We start from the raw sequence: 19593 nt of genomic DNA, 5'->3' as shown, positions 1-19593 counted from the left end.
AGGGGGAAGAGACGGGGGAGAGCCATGAGCAGACGGGGGAGAGCAGCTGTAGCGCTGCTCTCCCCCATCTGCCCGCGGCTCTCCCTTGTCTCCCCCCGCATCTCAATTCGACTTTTTTAAAAGTCGAATTAAAATGTAATTTGAATAGCCCAAGTCGGATCCATTCCGACAAATGAATGTCAGAATGGATCCGACTTTAATTGAATATACCCCATAGGTTGGCAAATGGAAGTAGACAAATATCTAAGTTGCACCATGACCGTCAGTGTCTATTTACAGCTGACCATTGACTGACCCCTCATTTTTCTTTTAAAGTATAACATTTTTTATTAAAACATTGCTTCATTGTTACAAAGTCGGTTGCATTATCAATGAACAAGTACATATGAATAGCGTCACAACATGATGATAAGAGAACCTTAAATGTACATTAGTGGAGTTTCTTCTATATGTTACACAATCTCATGACCCCTCATTTTTCTATACTCTGCCCTCCCCCCAAATCCCCCTATCCCCACTACTGTAATTATGAGCAAGCTTTCAAACTCCCTAACTATAGCGTTTCTGTCACTGGCTGGATTTGTAGGCTCAGCACGAGCCAGGTTCTCAGCCAGGAACTTTAAGAAAGTGTAGTCTTTTATTTTATAGTCTTTAAAGTATAGTCTTTTATTGTTTTTGTGTTTGAAGTACTGCAGACCAATATCTGTGTCGGTGAAGAGGTTCAAGGCATTGGCTCTGCTTATAGCCATGAGCTTGACATAATTTTCGTGTCCATGATTTACAGTATTAAGAGGAGCATGCTATCCAAACAATGTTACTGTACAGTATTTACACCTCATGGTTTTTACAGAAGTTGTAATACGGCCCCAGAGAAGTTAAATACAGTGCATCCGGAAAGTATTCACAGCGCTTCACTTTTTCCACATTTTGTTATGTTACAGCCTTATTCCAGAATGGAATAAATTAATTTCCCCCCTCAAAATTCTACACACAATACCCCATAATGACAATGTGAAAAAATATATTTTTTAAGATTTTTGCAAATTTATTAAAAATAAAAAACTAAGAAATCACATGTACATACAGTAATTATTCACAGCCTTTGCTCATACTTTGTTGATGCACCTTTGACAACAATTACAGCCTCAAGTCTTTTTGAATATGATGCCACAAGCTTGGCATAACTATCTTTGGGCAGTTTCGCCCATTCCTCTTTGCAGCACCTCTCAAACTCCATCAGGCTGGATGGGAAGCATCGGTGCACAGCCATTTTCAGTCTCTCCAGAGATGTTCAATCGGATTCAAGTCTGGGCTCTGGCTGGGCCACTCAAGGACATTCACAGAGTTGTCCTGAAGCCACTCCTTTAATATCTTGGCTATGTTCTTAGGGTAGTTGTCCTGCTGAAAGATGAACCGTCGCCACAGTCTGAGGTCAGGAGCGCTCTGGAGCAGGTTTTCATCCAGGATGTCTCTGTACATTGCTGCATTCATCTTTCCCTCTATCCTGACTAGTCTCCCAGTTCCTGCCGATGAAAAACATCCCCAAACATGATGCTGTGACCACCGTGCTTTACTGTAGGGATGGTATTGGCCTGGTGATGAGCGGTGCCTGGTTTCCTCCAAACATGACGCCTGGCATTCACGCCAAAGAGTTCAATCTTTGTCTCATCAGACCAGATAATTTTGTTTCTCAAGGTCTGAGAGTCCTTCAGGTGCATTTTGGCAAACTCCAGGCAGGCTGCCATGTGCTTTTTATTAAGGAGTGGCTTCCGTCTGGCCACTCTACCACACAGGCCTGATTGGTGGATTGCTGCAGAGATGGTTGTCCTTCTGGAAGGTTCTCCTCTCTCCACAGAGTAATGCTGTAGCTCTGACAGAGTGACCATCGGGTTCTTGGTCACCTACCTGACTAGGGCCCTTCTCCCCCTATCACTCAGTTTAGACGGCCGGCCAGCTCTATGAAGAGTTCTGGTGGTTCAAAACTTCTTTCATTTACGGATGATGTAGGCCACTGTGCTCATTGTGACCTTCAAAGAAGCAGATATTTTTCTGTTCCCTTCCCCAGATTTGTGCCTCGAGACAATCCTGTCTCGAAGGTCTACAGACAATTCCTTTGACTTCATGCTTGGTTTGTGCTCAGACATGAACTGTCAAGTGTGGGACCTTATATAGACAGGTGTGTGGCTTTCCAAATCATGTCCAATCAACTGACTTTACCACAGGTGGACTCCAATTAAGCTGTAGGAACATCTCAAGGACGATCAGTGGAAACAGGATGCAATTTTGAGCTTCATGGCAAAGGCTGTGAATACTTACGTACATGTGATTTCTTAGTTTTTTTACTTTTAATAAATTTACAAAAATCTAAAAAAAAACTTTTTTTCATGTTGTCATTATGGGGTATTGTGCGTAGAATTTTGAGGGGAAAAAATTAATTTATTCCATTTTGGAATAAGGCTGTAAAATAACAAAATGTGGAAAAAGTGAAGCGCTGTGAATGCTTTCCGGATGCACTGTATGAACAGATATAATGTGCATAAAGCCATTACTGTGATCTGGTTCCTAACTTGTATTTTCATTTACTAAATAGAATCCTCACCATGGGATTAGGATTTCTCACAATCCCTTTTCTTCCTGCAAGTAATTTGTGCTTCCGAGTTGGCTTTGTTATTGCTGAGAGAGTCCTGTACCTACCTAGTGTAGGTTATTGCATGTTACTGACTTACGGCTACAGTAAAATCTGTAAACAATTCAAGAAAAAGGTAAGAATTTGATTTTTATTATATACCAAATACAAATTTGAGAAGCCATAACAAACCATTATGATGGACCTTTGAAGTGCACACAAAAAAAAATGATCTGTCCTTTTCTACTATAAAGATAGCCAGGGGGAACATATTGTCCCAGGAATCCATTCAGTCAATGTCTTCTCTTTGATCACCCAACAAAAATGCATCAAATTGAGCAGGGAGTCTAAATACACTGGGCGAAATTCAAATGTGTCCCCCCTCCTGATCCTGTTTGTGCCCGCCGGCAGCTATTCAATTGTTTCTGCCGACGGGTGCGATTACATCGTTTCAGTGTGCTACACCCGGGGCGGCGAGCTGAAATGCGCGAAAAGTGACTTGTTTGGGTGCCCAAACAGGACTTTTTGCAATCGCGGCAATTAGTTTAGTCAGGTTTTGCGGCTTTACACAGCTAAATCCTACTGCTATGGGCACGATAACATAGATCAATTTAATATTGAATCCCGAAGGATGCCAGAAGCCTGGCGTCTAAATACCGACGGTGCTCAGGATACCGACAGCCGGAATCCCAACTCATTCTACCACCGGGCAGCACTGCTGTCCTGCAGCGGGGGGTGGGGGTGGTATTTAGGTTTAGACATGAGAAGGGGGGTTAGGGTTAAGGTGCAGGGACATGAAAAGTATGGTTAGGTACCGGGGAGGAAGGGTTAGGTTAAGTCACCACTGGGGTGGGTTAGGTTTAGGCACCCACAAGGGTTGGTTAGGGTAGGGGGTAGGGGCAGGTTAGAGTACTTTGCAGGGGGCTGTCGGGATGCCGCTGTCTGTATGCTGACCGCCCACATCCCGTCCATTGGGATATCATACTGATTCTGTAGGCAAACCTATATCATTCTCACGAACTACTGAGGCTGTGCAAACCACGAATAATCATTTAAGCACATAAACTGAAACAAAACTTTTACCATGCCGAACTTACAATTTAGAACCCAATGAGACCATTTCCTTTTATTACTAATTTGGTGAAATTAGGTGCTCGATCCTTTTATTTCTCTATTTATTAAAGCCTACCACTACTTTGTCCAGTTAAAGACCTGCCTACAGGATGTCTATGTCCACTTCCTGAGCCAAGGCTGCTGGTCCTGACATCCTAGCCCTGCATCAATGACTACATACCCAGGATATTCTGAGGCCTTATGGATATGTTCCACCAAAATTAGCAAAGTTGATCTGGGTCTGCTTGGCTCCAAACATACGCAAATTTATCCAACCAACCCTTCACTGCATTATTGACTTAATCTGAAACTAAAATGAGTCTTGCCTCTGTGGCCGTTTAAATTGACTTATGGTTGGCCTTAATTATCCTATCCATGTTATTCTTAATGCAGCAGTGTTCAGAATCGCAATGGTGGTGATCTTGGAAAGGCGAGCAATAGGAGCCTGATAATATCACTAACTGCAGCAGCAGTGACCAGGTCTCTTCCAGAGGTCATCTCATAGTGAGAGCAGGGAAGGGAGCAGAAGTAGGTACACCCTCTGCCTGCCCCAGGCATCCCTAGCCATAGCTGAGGGATACGGATGAAAGTTAATTGAAAAATAAAATAATAAGCTTTCAAAAATTGTCTGCCATAGGCATCCATAAGAAGGGTTTGGTATGCAATCAACAGCCAGAATATAGACCGTGCAATGTTGACTACAGAATACCGGAATGTTAGTAATGTTATTTGAAATTATTTTAACCTTGCCGGCATTTTATAACTTTAAATGGAATACATATGTTTTTAATCGCAGATGGGATGCCTTTTGTCAGTATACCGACAGCAGCATCCCGTCAGACGGAATCCCGGCAGCAAGACCACAGCCGGCTTGTTGTGCTTACCACTCTTCGGCACAGGTTTTATTCCCTATCGGTTGTTGGCGTGGACCCACCAACCGAGTGTGAATAATCTGCGGTGTTCGGGATTCCGTCCTTTTTATTATCTAGCTGCTGTGTGAAGAAATATTATTGTTGTGTTATGTAACAGTTGAAGCTCTGAGTTTATTCTAGAAACATTTGACCATATTTGATGATGTAACAATGTTATTTAGGTGTTGTACTTGCTAGCATGCTACATTCACATTGAGGCAATTACCATTTTTTTTTTTTTTGTAATTACTATTTATTTATATTAAGAAACTGCTGACACTGGCTATACTGGGACTGCTGGCCATGAATGTAGTGCGCTGTGTCTACCGAAGTAACCAGTGGAAGTCTGAGGAGCTCCTATTCCAGAGTGCACTCTGTGTGTGTCCTCTGAATGCTAAAGTAAGTCATTGGGCTCCGGTATTAACCTAAATCTTTTAAAATACAATTCAATACTTGTGCATGAGTCTGCTGTTTATCACAGATCATATTGATAGCTAAATATTAAAAGACCTTAAGGAACAGATGCAGAGTCTGTTGCAAAATCTACATTGACAACTTAAGTTAAAAAAAGGGCCTAGAATAACTATGTTTTTCTGCAAATATGCAGAGCTCCAGATGCGTTTTTGTCCGCAATGGTAGCATATTCTGCTTTACACCAAACATAGAAACATAGAATTTGACGGCAGATAAGAACCACTTGGCCTATCTAGTCTGCCCCTTTTTTACCATATTTTTACCTCATACTTTATTTGATCCTTATTTCTTTGTAAGGATATCCTTATGATTATTCCATGCATGTTTAAATTCCTCTACTGTCTTAAGGTGCATACACACGGAGAGATTTTGACTATGAAAGATTTTGACTGAGCGATTTCCCTTGAACTGGCAGTAGGAGATTTTAACTAACTTTTCCAGCGATTTTGGCTATGGGCGATTTTGGCTAACTCATTCAAGCAAGGGGATGCTTTTTCTTTCCCAGCGACATAGCCAAAATTGACTTGCCTGCACAGTCTATTTCTCTAACGTCCTTGAGGATGCTGGGACTCCGTAAGGACCATGGGGAATAGACGGGCTCCGCAGGAGATAGGGCACTTTAAGAAAGCTTTGGACTCTGGGTGTGCACTGGCTCCTCCCTCTATGCCCCTCCTCCAGACCTCAGTTTTTCACTGTGCCCAGAGCAAGATGGGTGCACTGCAGAGAGCTCTCCAGAGTTCTCTGCCTAGAAGCATTTTTGTTTGGATTTTTTTTTTCTACCTTTTACTACTTTTTCACAGGGAGCACTGCTGGCAACAGGCTCCCTGCATCGAGGGACTGAGGAGAGAGGAGCAAACCTTCTTGTCAAAGATAGGCTCTGCTTCCTTGGCTACTGGACACCATTAGCTCCAGAGGGGGTGAACGCAGGTTCTTACTGGGCGTCCACCCCCGGAGCCGCGCCGCCGTTCTCCTCACAGAGCTAGAAGTACAGAAGACAGAAGTCGTCAGGCAGCAGAAGCCTTCAATTCACTGAGGTAACGCACAGCACTGCAGCTGTGCGTCATTGTTCTCATACACCTCACATACTCCGGTCACTGTAAGGGTGCAGGGCGCAGGGGGGGGGGCGCCCTGGGCAGCAATATAAACCTCTGCATGGCAAAAAGACTATATACATGTACAGGTGGGCTCTGTACATGTATATAAAAGAGCCCCCGCCATATTTTACTAAGCTTGAGCGGGACAGAAGCCCGCCGCCGAGGGGGCGGGGCTTCTCCCTCGCACTCACCAGCGCCATTTTCTCTCCACAGCACTGCTGAGAGGAAGCTCCCCGGACTCTCCCCTGCTTACACACGGTGAAAGGGTGCTTAAAAGAGAGGGGGGGGCACATAATTGGCGGTTTATATATTATACAGCGCTGCTGGGGAAAAACATTTTGTGTTGGTCTCCAGGGTTATTGCGCTGGGGTGTGTGCTGGCATATTCTCTCTCTGTCTCTCCAAAGGGCCTTGACAAGGATACTGTCTTCAGGAAAGGGGGTCCCTGTGTGTGTGTGAAGTGTGTCGGTACGCGTGTGTCGACATGTTTGACGAGGAAGGCTCGCTTAATGTGGAGGGGGAGTGCTTGAATGTCAGGTCGCCGTCGGCAACGCCGACACCGGAATGGGTGGATATGCTGAATGTCTTAAATGCAAATGTCAATCTATTGCATAAAAGATTAGACAAGGCAGAAGCTAGGGATCAGTCAGGTAGCCAGTCCATGCCTGTCCCTGGGGCGCCAGGTCCTTCGGGGTCTCAGAAGCGCACCATATCCCAGATCGATGACACAGATACCGACACAGATACTGACTCTAGTGTCGACTATGAAGATGCAAAATTACAGCCAAAGGTGGCTAAGGGTATACGGTACATGATTATTGCCATTAAAGAGGTTTTGCATATTACTGAGGAACCCCCTGTCCCTGACACGAGGGTACACATGTATAAAGGGAAAAGGCCTGAAGTCACTTTTCCATCCTCATTTGAATTAAGTGACTTGTGTGAAAAGGCTTGGGAATCTCTGGATAGGAGACCACAAGTTCCCAAAAGGATTCTCATGGCGTATCCTTTTCCACAAACTGATAGGATACGCTGGGAATCTTCGCCAAAAGTTGACACGTTTGTCCAAAAAGGTGGCACTGCCTTCTCAGGATACGGCTTCCCTCAAGGAACCTGCTGATCGCAGGCAGGAAATTACCTTAAAGCACATTTACAATCATTCCGGTACTATTGCTCGACCGGCTATGGCGTCAGCCTGGGTTTGTAGTGCGGTTGTGGCATGGTCAGATTCCTTATCTACGGAAATTGACACCTTAGATAGGGACGCCATTCAAATGACCATAGAGCATATCAGAGATGCTGCCTTGTATATGAGGGATGCTCAGAGAGACATTTGTTTATTAAGCTCCAGAATAAATGCTATGTCTATTTCTGCTAGGCGGCTCTTGTGGACCCGACAGTGGACGGGAGATGCCGATTCAAAGCGGCATATGGAGTCCTTGCCTTACAAAGGGGTGGAGTTGTTTGGAGACGGCCTCTCGGATCTTGTCTCTACGGCTACGGCTGGTAAGTCAAATTTCTTACCTTATGTCCCACCGCAGCATACAAAAAAGGCACCTCATTATCAAATGCAGTCCTTTCGTTCCAATAAAAACAAGAAGGTACGTGGATCATCCTTTGTTGCCAGAGGGAAAGGCAGGGGGAAAAAGCTGCACACAGCTAGTTCCCAAGAGCAGAAGTCCTCCCCTGCGTCTGCAAAGTCCACCGCATGACGCTGGGGCTTTCCGAGGGGAGGCAGATCTGGTGGGGGCTCGTCTTCGATTTTTCAGCCACGTCTGGGTTCACTCGCAGGTGGATCCCTGGGCATTAGAGATTGTTTCTCAGGGATACAGGCTGGAATTCGAAGACTTGCCTCCTCGCCGATTTTTCAAATCGGCTCTGCCGGCTTCCCCGTCAGAGAGGGAGCTAGTGTTGGCAGCAATCCAAAAATTGTATATTCAACAGGTGATTGTCACAGTTCCTCATCTCCAGCAAGGAGAGGGATATTACTCAACCCTGTTTGTGGTCCCGAAACCGGACGGTTCGGTCAGACCCATTTTAATCCTGAAATCTCTGAACCTGTGCTTGAAGAGGTTCAAGTTCAAAATGGAATCACTCAGGGCGGTCATCGCCAGCCTGGAGGGGGGGGATTGGATGGTGTCCCTGGACATAAAGGATGCTTACCTTCATGTTCCGATATTCCCCCCGCATCAGGCGTTCCTGAGATTTGCAGTGCAGGACTGTCGCTACCAATTTCAGACGTTGCCGTTTGGGCTTTCCACGGCCCCGAGAATTTTCACCAAGGTAATGGCGGAAATGATAGTGCTCCTGCGCAGGCAGGGGGTCACAATTATTCCATACTTGGATGATCTCCTCATAAAGGCGAGATCTCGGGAGAGGTTGCTGGACAGTGTGTCTCTGTCCATGAAGACGTTGCAGATACACGGCTGGATTCTCAATATACCGAAGTCCCAGCTAGTCCCTACAACGCGTCTGACCTTTTTGGGGCTGATTCTAGACACAGACCAGAAAAAGGGTTTTCTTCTGATCGAAAAGGTTCAGGAACTCATAGCCATGGTCAGGAACCTATTAAAACCAAAAAAGGTTTCAGTGCATCATTGCACACGGGTCCTGGGGAAGATGGTGGCTTCCTACGAGGCCATCCCTTTCGGCAGGTTCCATGCGAGGACTTTTCAATGGGACCTCTTGGACAAGTGGTCCGGGTCCCATTTACAAATGCATCAAAGGATCACCCTGTCTCCCAGGACCAGGGTATCTCTCCTGTGGTGGCTGAACAGTGCTCACCTACTAGAAGGTCGCAGGTTCGGCATTCAGGACTGGGTCCTGGTGACCACGGACGCAAGCCTCCGAGGCTGGGGAGCAGGGACACTGGGAAGAAATTTCCAAGGTCTCTGGTCAAGCCTAGAGTCTTGTCTCCACATCAACGTCCTGGAGTTGAGGGCCATATACAACGCCCTGCGTCAAGCGGAGGAATTGCTTCGGAGAAAACCGGTTCTGATTCAGTCAGACAATGTCACGGCAGTGGCTCATATAAACCGCCAAGGCGGAACAAGGAGCAGAATGGCCATGGCAGAAGCGACCAGGATTCTACGCTGGGCGGAAGGCCATGTAAGCGCGCTGTCAGCGGTGTTCATCCCAGGGGTGGACAACTGGGAGGCGGACTTCCTCAGCAGGCACGACCTGCATCCGGGAGAGTGGGGACTTCATCAAGAAGTCTTCGCACAGATCACGGATCGTTGGGGACTGCCTCAAATCGACATGATGGCATCCCGTCTCAACAAAAAGCTAAAGCGGTATTGCGCCAGGTCAAGGGACCCTCAGGCGGTAGCGGTAGACGCTCTGGTGACACCTTGGGTGTTCAGATCGGTCTATGTGTTTCCTCCTCTTCCTCTCATACCCAAGGTGTTGAGAATAATACGAAGAAGCAGGGTCAGAACAATACTCATTGTTCCGGATTGGCCATGGAGGACTCTGTATCCGGAGCTGCAAGAGTTGCTCGCAGGGGATCCGTGGCCTCTTCCTCTAAGACAGGACCTGCTACGGCAGGGGCCCTGTCTGTTCCAAGACTTACCGTGGCTGCGTTTGATGGCATGGCGGTTGAACGCCGCATCCTAGCGGAAAAAGGGATTCCGGAGGAAGTCATTCCTACCCTGATCAAGGCTAGGAAAGACGTGACATTAAAACATTATCACCGTATATGGCGGAAATATGTTTCTTGGTGTGAGGCCAGAGCTGCTCCTACGGAGGAGTTCCATTTGGGCCGTCTACTTCACTTCCTTCAAACAGGAGTGACTTTGGGCCTAAAATTAGGGTCCATAAAGGTCCAGATTTCGGCCTTATCCATTTTCTTTCAAAGAGAATTGGCCTCTATTCTTGAAGTACAGACCTTTGTGAACGGAGTGCTGCATATTCAGCCTACCTTTGTGCCTCCGGTGGCGCCTTGGGATCTTAACGTGGTGTTACGTTTCCTCAAGTCACCTTGGTTTGAACCACTCAAAACTGTGGAGTTGAAATACCTCACGTGGAAAGTGGTCATGTTGTTGGCGTTAGCTTCGGCAAGACGTGTTTCCGAATTGGCGGCTTTAACACATAAAAGCCCATACTTGGTTTTTCACGTGGATAGGGCAGAGTTGAGGACTCGCCCTCACTTTCTGCAAAAAGTGGTCTCATCTTTTCATGGGAACCAACCTATTGTCGTGCCTGTGGCTACACGGGACTTGGAGGATTCCGAGTCCCTGGGTGTAGTCAGGGCTTTGAAGATTTATGTGACCAGAACGGCTAGAATCAGAAGACTGAAGCTTTGTTCGTTCTGTATGCGGCCAACAAGGTTGGCGCTCCTGCTTCAAAGCAGACTATTGCTCGCTGGATCTGTAACACGATTCAGCAGGCGCATTCTACGGCAGGATTGCCGTTACCGAAATCGGTTAAGGCCCACTCCACTAGGAAAGTGGGCTCTTCTTGGGCGGCTGCCCGAGGGGTCTCTGCATTACAGTTGTGCCAAGCAGCTACTTGGTCGGGGACAAACACCTTTGCAAAGTTCTATAAGTTTGATACGCTGGCTGAGGAGGACCTCCTGTTTGCTCAATCGGTGCTGCAGAGTCATCCGCACTCTCCCGCCCGTTTGGGAGCTTTGGTATAATCCCCATGGTCCTTACGGAGTCCCAGCATCCACTAGGACGTTAGAGAAAATAAGATTTTACTTACCGGTAAATCTTTTTCTCGTAGTCCGTAGAGTATGCTGGGCGCCCGTCCCAAGTGCGGACTTCTTCTGCAAGACTTGTATATAGTTATTGCTTACATAAGGGTTATGTTATAGTTTTTCGGTGGAACCGTGGCTATGTTGTTGTTCATACTGTTAACTGGGTAAGTTTATCACAAGTTATACGGTGTGATTGGTGTGGCTGGTATGAATCTCGCCCCTTAGATTTACAAAAATCCTTCCTCGTACTGTCCATCTCCTCTGGGCACAGTTTCCCTAACGGAGGTCTGGAGGAGGGGCATAGAGGGAGGAGCCAGTGCACACCCAGAGTCCAAAGCTTTCTTAAAGTGCCCTATCTCCTGCGGAGCCCGTCTATTCCCCATGGTCCTTACGGAGTCCCAGCATCCTCTACGGACTACGAGAAATAGATTTACCGGTAAGTAAAATCTTATTTTTTAGCAGCGATAGCGACCTGGCGGGGACGCGCATCGCTATCGCTGGCTGTGTACACATGGAGAGATATGCACTAACTTTCTGAGCGATTTTGACTATATAGTCAAAATCGCTCAGTTTTATCGCTCCGTGTGTATGCACCTTTAGCATCTACCACCTCTGATGGGAGGCTATTCCACTTGTTCACTACCCTTTCTGTGAAGTCATTTTTCCTCAAATGTCCCCTGAACCTACCTCCCTTCAGTCTCAGTGCATGTCCTCGTGTTCTATTGCTTCTCTTCATTTAAGGAATGTTTCCCTCCGGGACTTTGTTAAAACCATTGATATATTTGAAAGTTTCTATCATGCCCCCCTTTCCCTTCTCTGCTCCAAACTATACATATTGAGATTTTCTCTTATGTCCTAGAGGATGCTGGGGACTCCGTAATGACCATGGGGAATAGACGGGCTCCGCAGGAGACATGGGCACTAAAAAGAACTCTAGATATGGGTGTGCACTGGCTCCTCCCTCTATGCCCCTCCTCCAGACCTCAGTTTGATACTGTGCCCAGAGGAGACTGGGTGCATTACAGGGAGCTCTCCTGAGTTTCTGAGGTTTTTTTATTTTCAGGGAGCCCTGCTGCCAACAGGCTCCCTGCATCGTGGGACTGAGGAGAGAGAAGCAGACCTACTTAAATGCTAGGCTCTGCTTCTTAGGCTACTGGACACCATTAGCTCCAGAGGGAGTCGGAACGCAGGTCTCCCCTCGCAGTTCGTCCCGGAGCCGCGCCGCCGTCCTCCTCACAGAGCCGGAAGATAGAAGCCGGGTGAGTATGAGAAGATAGAAGACTTCAGAGGCGGCAGAAGACTTCAGATCTTCTCTGAGGTAACGCGCAGCGGTAACACTGCGCGCCATTGCTCCCACACACAACACACATGGCAGGCACTGATGGGTGCAGGGCGCAGGGGGGCGCCCAGGGCAGCAATTTTAAACCTCTAGGACTGGCCAAAATAAATATATAGGCTCTGTGGGCTGTATATAGGAAAACCCCGCCAGTTTTTAAAGAAATCGAGCGGACCCGAAGCCCGCCGCTGAGGGGGCGGAGCTTGATCCCTCAGCACTGACCAGCGCCATTTTCTCCACAGCACACCGCTGAGAAGTTGGCTCCCCGGACTCTCCCCTGCTGAACACGGTGACAGAGGGTTTTAAAGAAGGGGGGGGTACCTAATTTGGCGCAGTAAGTATATATATAATAAAAGCACTATATCTATCTGGGAATTTTTTCCAAGGTCATTGGCGCTGGGTGTGTGCTGGCATACTCTCTCTCTGTCTCTCCAAAAGGCCTTGTTGGGAAACTGTCTCCAGATTAGAGATTTCCCTGAGTGTGTGGGGTGTCGGTACGCGTGTGTCGGCATGTCTGAAGCGGAAGGCTCTTCTAGGGAGGAGGTGGAGCAAATGAGTGTGGTGTCTCCGTCGGCAACGCCGACACCTGACTGGTTGGATATGTGGAATGTTTTAAATGCAAATGTGAATTTATTACACAAAAGGTTGGACAAAGCAGAGTCCAGGGAATGTACAGGGAGTCAAGCCCTGCCTTTCACTATGTCGCAGGGACCTTCTGGGTCTCAAAAGCGCCCACTATCCCAAGTAGTAGACACTGATACCGACACGGATTCTGACTCCAGTGTCGACTACGATGATGCGAAGTTGCAGCCAAAATTGGCTAAAAGTATTCATTATATGATTATTGCAATAAAAGATGTGTTGCATATCACAGATGACCCCTCTGTACCAGATACGAGGGTCCACATATTTAAAGAAAAGAAGCCTGAGGTTACTTTTCCCCCTTCACATGAGCTAAATGAGTTGTTTGAAAGGGCTTGGGAAACTCCAGACAAGAAACTGCAGATTCCTAAAAGGATGGACAAAGCGCTGACACGCTTATACAAAAAGGTAGCGCTGCCATCTCAAGATACCGCAACCCTCAAGGATCCTGCTGATCGCAGGCAGACTACCTTGAAGTTAATTTACACACATACTGGTACATTACTCAGACCGGCGATAGCGTCGGCTTGGGTTTGTATCGCTGTAGCAGCGTGGACAGATACCTTATCTGCCGATATTGATACGCTGGATATGGAAACCATTTTATTGACCCTGGGTCATATTAAAGATGCTGTCCTATATATGAGGGATGCTCAGAGAGACGTTGGCCTACTGGGTTCCAGAGCCAACGCTATGGCGATTTCGGCTAGGCGAGCCCTATGGACCCGACAATGGACGGGTGATGCCGACTCGAAGAGGCATATGGAGGTTTTGCCTTACAAAGGTGAGGAATTGTTTGGGGAAGGTCTCACGGACCTGGTTTCCACAGCTACTGCAGGTTAATCAACTTTTTTGCCTTATGTTACCTCACAGCCTAAGAAAACGCCACATTATCAGATGCAGTCCTTTCGGTCGCATAAATCCAAGAGAGTATGGGGATCTTCCTTTCTTGCCAGAGGTAAGGGCAAGGGGAAAAAGCTGCCGACTACAGCTAGTTCCCAGGAGCAGAAGTCCTCCCCGGCTTCTACAAAATCCACCGCATGACGCTGGAGCTCCGCTGAGGGAGTCCGCCCCAGTGGGGGCACGTCTTCGACTTTTCAGCCATGTCTGGGTTCAATCACAGGTGGATCCCTGGGCAATAGACATTGTTTCCCAGGGTTACAGGCTGGAATTCGAAGAGGTGCCTCCTCGCTGGTTTTTCAAATCGGCCCTACCGGCTTCTTCCCCAGAGAGGGAGGTAGTTTTATATGCGATTCAAAAATTGTCTCTTCAATAAGTGGTGGTCAAAGTTCCCCTGCTTCAGTAGGGGATGGGGTATTACTCAACCCTGTTTGTGGTCCCGAAACCGGACGGTTCGGTCAGACCCATTCTGAATTTAAAATCCTTAAACCTATACTTAAAAAGGTTCAAGTTCAAGATGGAATCACTCAGAGCGGTCATCGCCAGCCTGGATGGGGGGGGGATTATATGGTGTCCCTGGACATAAAGGATGCATACCTTCATGTCCCCATATATCCTCCTCATCAGGCGTTCCTGAGATTTGCTGTACAGGATTGTCATTACCAATTTCAGACGTTGCCGTTTGGGCTTTCCACGGCCCCAAGGGTTTTCACCAAGGTAATGGCGGAAATGATGGTGCTCCTGCGCAGGCAGGGAGTCACAAATATCCCGTACTTGGACGATCTCCTAATAAAAGCGAGATCAAGAGAGCAGTTGCTGAACAGTGTATCACTCTCCCCGAGGGTGTTGCAGCAGCACGGCTGGATTCTCAATCTACCAAAGTCACAGTTGGTTCCAACGAACCGTTTTCCTTTCTTAGGCATGATTCTGGATACAGAACAGAAAAGGGTTTTTCTCCCGAAGGAAAAGGCCCTGGAACTCCAGAGCTTGGTCAGGGACCTGTTGAAGCCGAAAAGGGTGTCGGTGCATCAATGCACTCGAGTTCTGGGAAAGATGGTGGCGTCTTACGAGGCCATTCCACGATCTCCATCCAGGAGAGTGGGGTCTTCATCAAGAAGTCTTTGCAGAAATAGCAAGTCTTTGGGGACTTCCTCAAATAGACATGATGGCGTCACGCCTCAACAAGAAGCTTCCGAGATATTGCGCCAGATCAAAGGACCCTCAGGCGATAGCAGTGGACGCCCTGGTGACACCGTGGGTGTTCCAGTCGGTCTATGTGTTCCCTCCTCTTCCTCTCATCTCAAAGATATTGAGAATCATAAGACGAAGAGGAGTACAGACAATTCTCATTGTTCCAGATTGGCCTCGAAGGGCCTGGTATCCGGATCTGCAGGAAATGCTCACAGAAGATCCGTGGCCTCTTCCTCTCAGAGAGGACCTGTTGCAACAGGGGCCCTGTCTATTCCAAGACTTACCGCGGCTGCGTTTGACGGCTTGGCGGTTGAACGCCGGATCCTAGCTTAAAAGGGCATTCCGGATGAGGTCATTCCTACTCCTCTGATAAAGGCTAGGAAGGAGGTGACGGCAAAACATTATAACCGTATTTGGAGGAAGTATGTGTCTTGGTGTGAGTACAGGAATGCTCCTCCGAAAGAATTCTGTCTGTGCCGTTTTCTTCACTTCCTCCAGACTGGAGTGAATTTGGGCCTAAAATTAGGCTCCATTAAGGATCAGATTTCGGCCCTATCCATTTCTTTTTCATCCACTAGGGGTCACTGGAGTACTCTTGGGATATGGACGGCTTCCACAGGAAGTAGGCACTGAATAAATTAATTTTGAACTACACCTCCCCTCCAGATCCCTGAGTACCCCAGTGTTTTTTCTGTGCTCGACACAGTTAGTAGGCTTGTGGAGTTTGTTCACATGTCATTGGAATTTTTTCTAAGTTTTTTCTTTTTTCAACGATTTACCACAACCCTTCCCCCCTTCCAATAGGCGTGGGTCCGGGATAGTGAAGGCTGCTTTAGCAGCTGTGGGTGTCGGACCTCTCTAAAAAAGAGCTCCCTCACTACCACGTGCAGGACTAAAACCTGCAGTAAAGGCTGGACGGAACTTACAGAGAAGCCCCGTCATAGCCCTCACCACAGGGTCCAGGTATGTTGAACGGGGCGGTCAGCTCACGCTGCCGCCCCACTGTGTGGGATACTGTGTGTGTGTGTGTGTGTGTGGTCCCCCGCCACTCTGAGCCGCGTCACCCACATGGTTTTATGCATAGGCCGCTCCATGAGTAACTTTGCTGCCACAGTGATGTTCCCTGCACACAGAAATGTCAGGGTCACTGGATAAAAGCTCATGATTCAACTCTTATTGATAAAGGGAATACAGCAGCGCTGCATATGTATTACAATAGGCTATGAAGTCTTTGTTAAAACAGGATACAAGTTATATGTGCAGGTTTGAGTGCAACATAAGATGTTTATTAAATCTGTCTACATAATTATAAGTCGGCACTTTGTGTTATACTGTGAGCATGGGGACATATTAACCATGCTTCCTGTTGTTTTTCCTGTTGTATTTCCAGAATTTCCTGTGTTACATCTCTCCTCCATTGAAGGCGCAGGGGTGTTAAGGAGAATTTGGGGTCAGGCATATTGCTGGCGTGGACTGCACTTGGCCAGATATATATTTATAGAGACACCTTAGTGCTATTTACTGAGTCGCGCAAGTTGTCTGTCTTTGTATTTTTTTGTATTGTTTGTCTGCATGAGTAAGACACCAGCAGTTACTAATGAGCAGTTTCCCTGCCATGTCTAAAACATGGATATACACTCACTTCTCTTACTATTATTTATATCATAACTGTTTATAATGATATTATCCTAAAGTCTGCAAATCTGAATCATGGCCGTGGCAGCCGCAAATACTGGCTTTGTTCACTGTTGTAAAGTAAGATATGTTATAACAATTGGTCAGCACATGGTGCTTATAAAACAGTATCTGTGGAGGTCTCACCTGCAGCAGCTTTGGCTTAATTCACTTGGCCACACCACACTGGATACGCCCAATCTCATCTGATTTTGGAAGCTAAGCAGTGTTGGGCCTGATTAGCCACCTGGGAGTACAAGGTGCTGTAGGTATTTTTAATCTACAGCCACACCACTCTGGATACGCCCAAACTCATCTGATTTTGGAAGCTAAGCAGTGTTGCATATTGTTTGCCATCTGGGGGAAACTGGTGATCTAACTAGATTGCATACTAATACATGCTAGTTTAAACTGTTAAAAATAGCTCAGTTTGGGCTTACACTATCAATATAAACCTACCATAGGTTTTACAGTCATGATAGCTCTCCAGAGGCCGCTCTCAAGAGCGCGCTCCCGGCGCCGGCCACTAGATAGGGCCCATTAACTAAGCTGTGGTTAAGCAGCAGTCATCTCAGGTTTTAAGCCTGTGTGAGGTCACATTTAGTTTCAGACTTCTAAAAATGTATTATACCTCTGTATCAGGATATATCTGGATATTTGTATATGGGTATATAATATATATGTGTATGTATGCATATATAGAATATATATTTATTAAGGTCTGAGTATGTGTGAATATACATTGTTGTATGTATGTGTAGATATATATATATATATATATATAATATGCTGACATTAAAAATCTATTTTGCAGTAAGCAAGACTAATTGGTCAGCACACAGTGCTTATTAAACAGTATCTGTTGAGCACGGCAAACATGGTGAGTTCAGGCCTCATCTGCAGCAGCTTTGCTTATTGTTTTTACAGGTGGCTCTGTAGCTAAGTGGTTAGGCTTTCCGGCCACAGTGAACATTGTGATTGCATGGACACTGGTTCAGATCCTGGTTTAATAGGTGTTAAAAAAAAACATGGTAGGACACCATTTTCTTTTAACGTTACTTCCTGGTTCCTTCCCGGAGGTTGCTGCTCTACAACACTTAGCATCTGGAGGAGCGGGGTGTTGTTAGGAGTTTAATTTATTAATTGTTTTTTGTACAGCATGACTCTACAGGAAGATTCACTATTGCTGGTAACCACATGCACGGTAATGCAGGTTAATACACACGTTACTTCCGTGGTGAACTTACTGGTTGGAGTACATGATCACTAAGTCTAATGCATAGTCAAACAAGCAGCTTCGCTGCAAAGTTGGTCACACAGTGTGTCGGACAAATACGAATCTGGGCCAGTGGCGCAATGTATAACGCATCTGACTACAGATAACAAGATTGTAGGTTCGTCTCCTACCTGGCTCGTTTAAGTTGCCGTGATCGTATAGTGGTTAGTACTCTGCGTAAAAACTGCACAGACAGACCCTTACCGGTCCTCTTTTGGGGGAATGCGGGGGCATGTACTGCCTGAGGGAAAAAAATAAATAAAATAAAATATTTTTTTTTTTACTGTTCAGTTAGATTGTTGCGGTCAATTTGCCGCCAGCCCTCATAGCACCAGGCCAGTACGTCAGGTTCTCAGCGAAGGCTGAACGATTTCCAATGAGAGACAATTACAATTATTGGGTGTTTTACTACCTATCGGAGTGCACCCTACACAGCAGTAGGGCTGTTGCTTCGCCCTGCTTTGGTAAGGGTTTTGAGGTAACAAGGCTGTAGTGGCAGGGCACTCCAGTTCAGGTTTGCCCTAAATAAAGACCACCTTACACTTCTTGCTGCCTACAGCTTCTTTGGACGTTGGCAGTTGGTTCTTGCGTTTTCAGCTTCGCTAGTGGCGCATAACGTCCACTTTGGCTACGTTCCTAACAGGCGGAGTCGGATTCCAAACGAGATAGATCGCAGACCAAGTGGGGGGGGGGAATCTGATTTCCTACCATTGTCTACGCGAATTCCTGAATGATTCCGTCTCAACGACTTCAATTCCTAGGCATGATTCTCGATACGGTGAATCAAAGAATTTACCTACCCGAACAGAAAGTACAGGTCATTCGTCATCTGGTACAATTAGTGCTCAAGCCACGCACAGTCTCGGTTCATTTGTGCATTCGCCTATTAGACACAATGGTGGCGGCTTTCGAAGCGCTTCAGTTCGGAGGACTTCACTCACGTCCTTTTCAATTGGATGTGCTCGCACAGTGGTCGGGCTCGCATCTGCAGATTTACCGCAGGGTGAGGTTGTCTCCAAGGGCCAGAGTGTCTCTACTCTGGTGGCTCAAAGTACAGAATCTAACCGCAGGGAAACGGTTCGGTGCCTGGAATAGGATAATTCTCACGGCGGACGCGAGTCTCAGAGGTTGGGGAGCTGTAGTTCAAAATTATCAGCTCCAGGGTCTCTGGGCGGTTCACGAAAGATTGCTGTCTATAAATGTCCTGGAACTCCGGGCAATTTACAATGCGCTACGACAAGCAGTGCACAGGCTGCAGGCTCAGGCTGTTCAGGTGCAGTCAGACAATGCGACGGCGGTCGCATACATCAACAAACATGAAGGGACGAAAAAGCCGTATGGCAATGCGGGAAGTAGCTTGAATCCTCTATTGGGCCGAGTATCACCAAATGATATTGTCGGCAGTAGTCATTCCGGGAGTGGACAACTGGGAGGCGGATTATCTCAGCCGTCTGAATTTTCATCCAGGAGAATGGGCATTAAATCCAGAAGTATTTCACATGTTGGTCCAGAAATGGAGTTACCCGCAGGTGGACCTGATGGCATCTCGCCACAATCATCAAACGCCCCAGGTCGTGTCCAGAACGAGAGATACAAAGGCAGTGGCGGTGGATGCTCTCACAATCACGTGGCCATACAGTCTCGTGTATCTGTTCCAC

At 46.9% G+C, this 19593-nt stretch overlaps 1 protein-coding gene across 3 annotated transcripts in view; it reads left to right on the top strand.

Moving 5' to 3' along the window:
• Window positions 1–19593, top strand: part of TMTC4 (transmembrane O-mannosyltransferase targeting cadherins 4) — a 201279-nt gene that overhangs the window by 130516 nt on the left and 51170 nt on the right. For all 3 annotated transcript variants that reach the window (XM_063953238.1, XM_063953237.1, XM_063953236.1), the window contains exons 10-11: window positions 2591–2762; window positions 4918–5049. In XM_063953238.1, the coding sequence (XP_063809308.1) occupies window positions 2591–2762; window positions 4918–5049 (304 nt within the window). The remainder of the gene's footprint in view (window positions 1–2590; window positions 2763–4917; window positions 5050–19593) is intronic.

This window comes from Pseudophryne corroboree, chromosome 2 (assembly GCF_028390025.1).
Source record: "Pseudophryne corroboree isolate aPseCor3 chromosome 2, aPseCor3.hap2, whole genome shotgun sequence".
NCBI classification, from domain to species: Eukaryota; Metazoa; Chordata; class Amphibia; order Anura; family Myobatrachidae; genus Pseudophryne; species Pseudophryne corroboree.
This window is presented reverse-complemented; position numbering and strand designations above follow the sequence as displayed.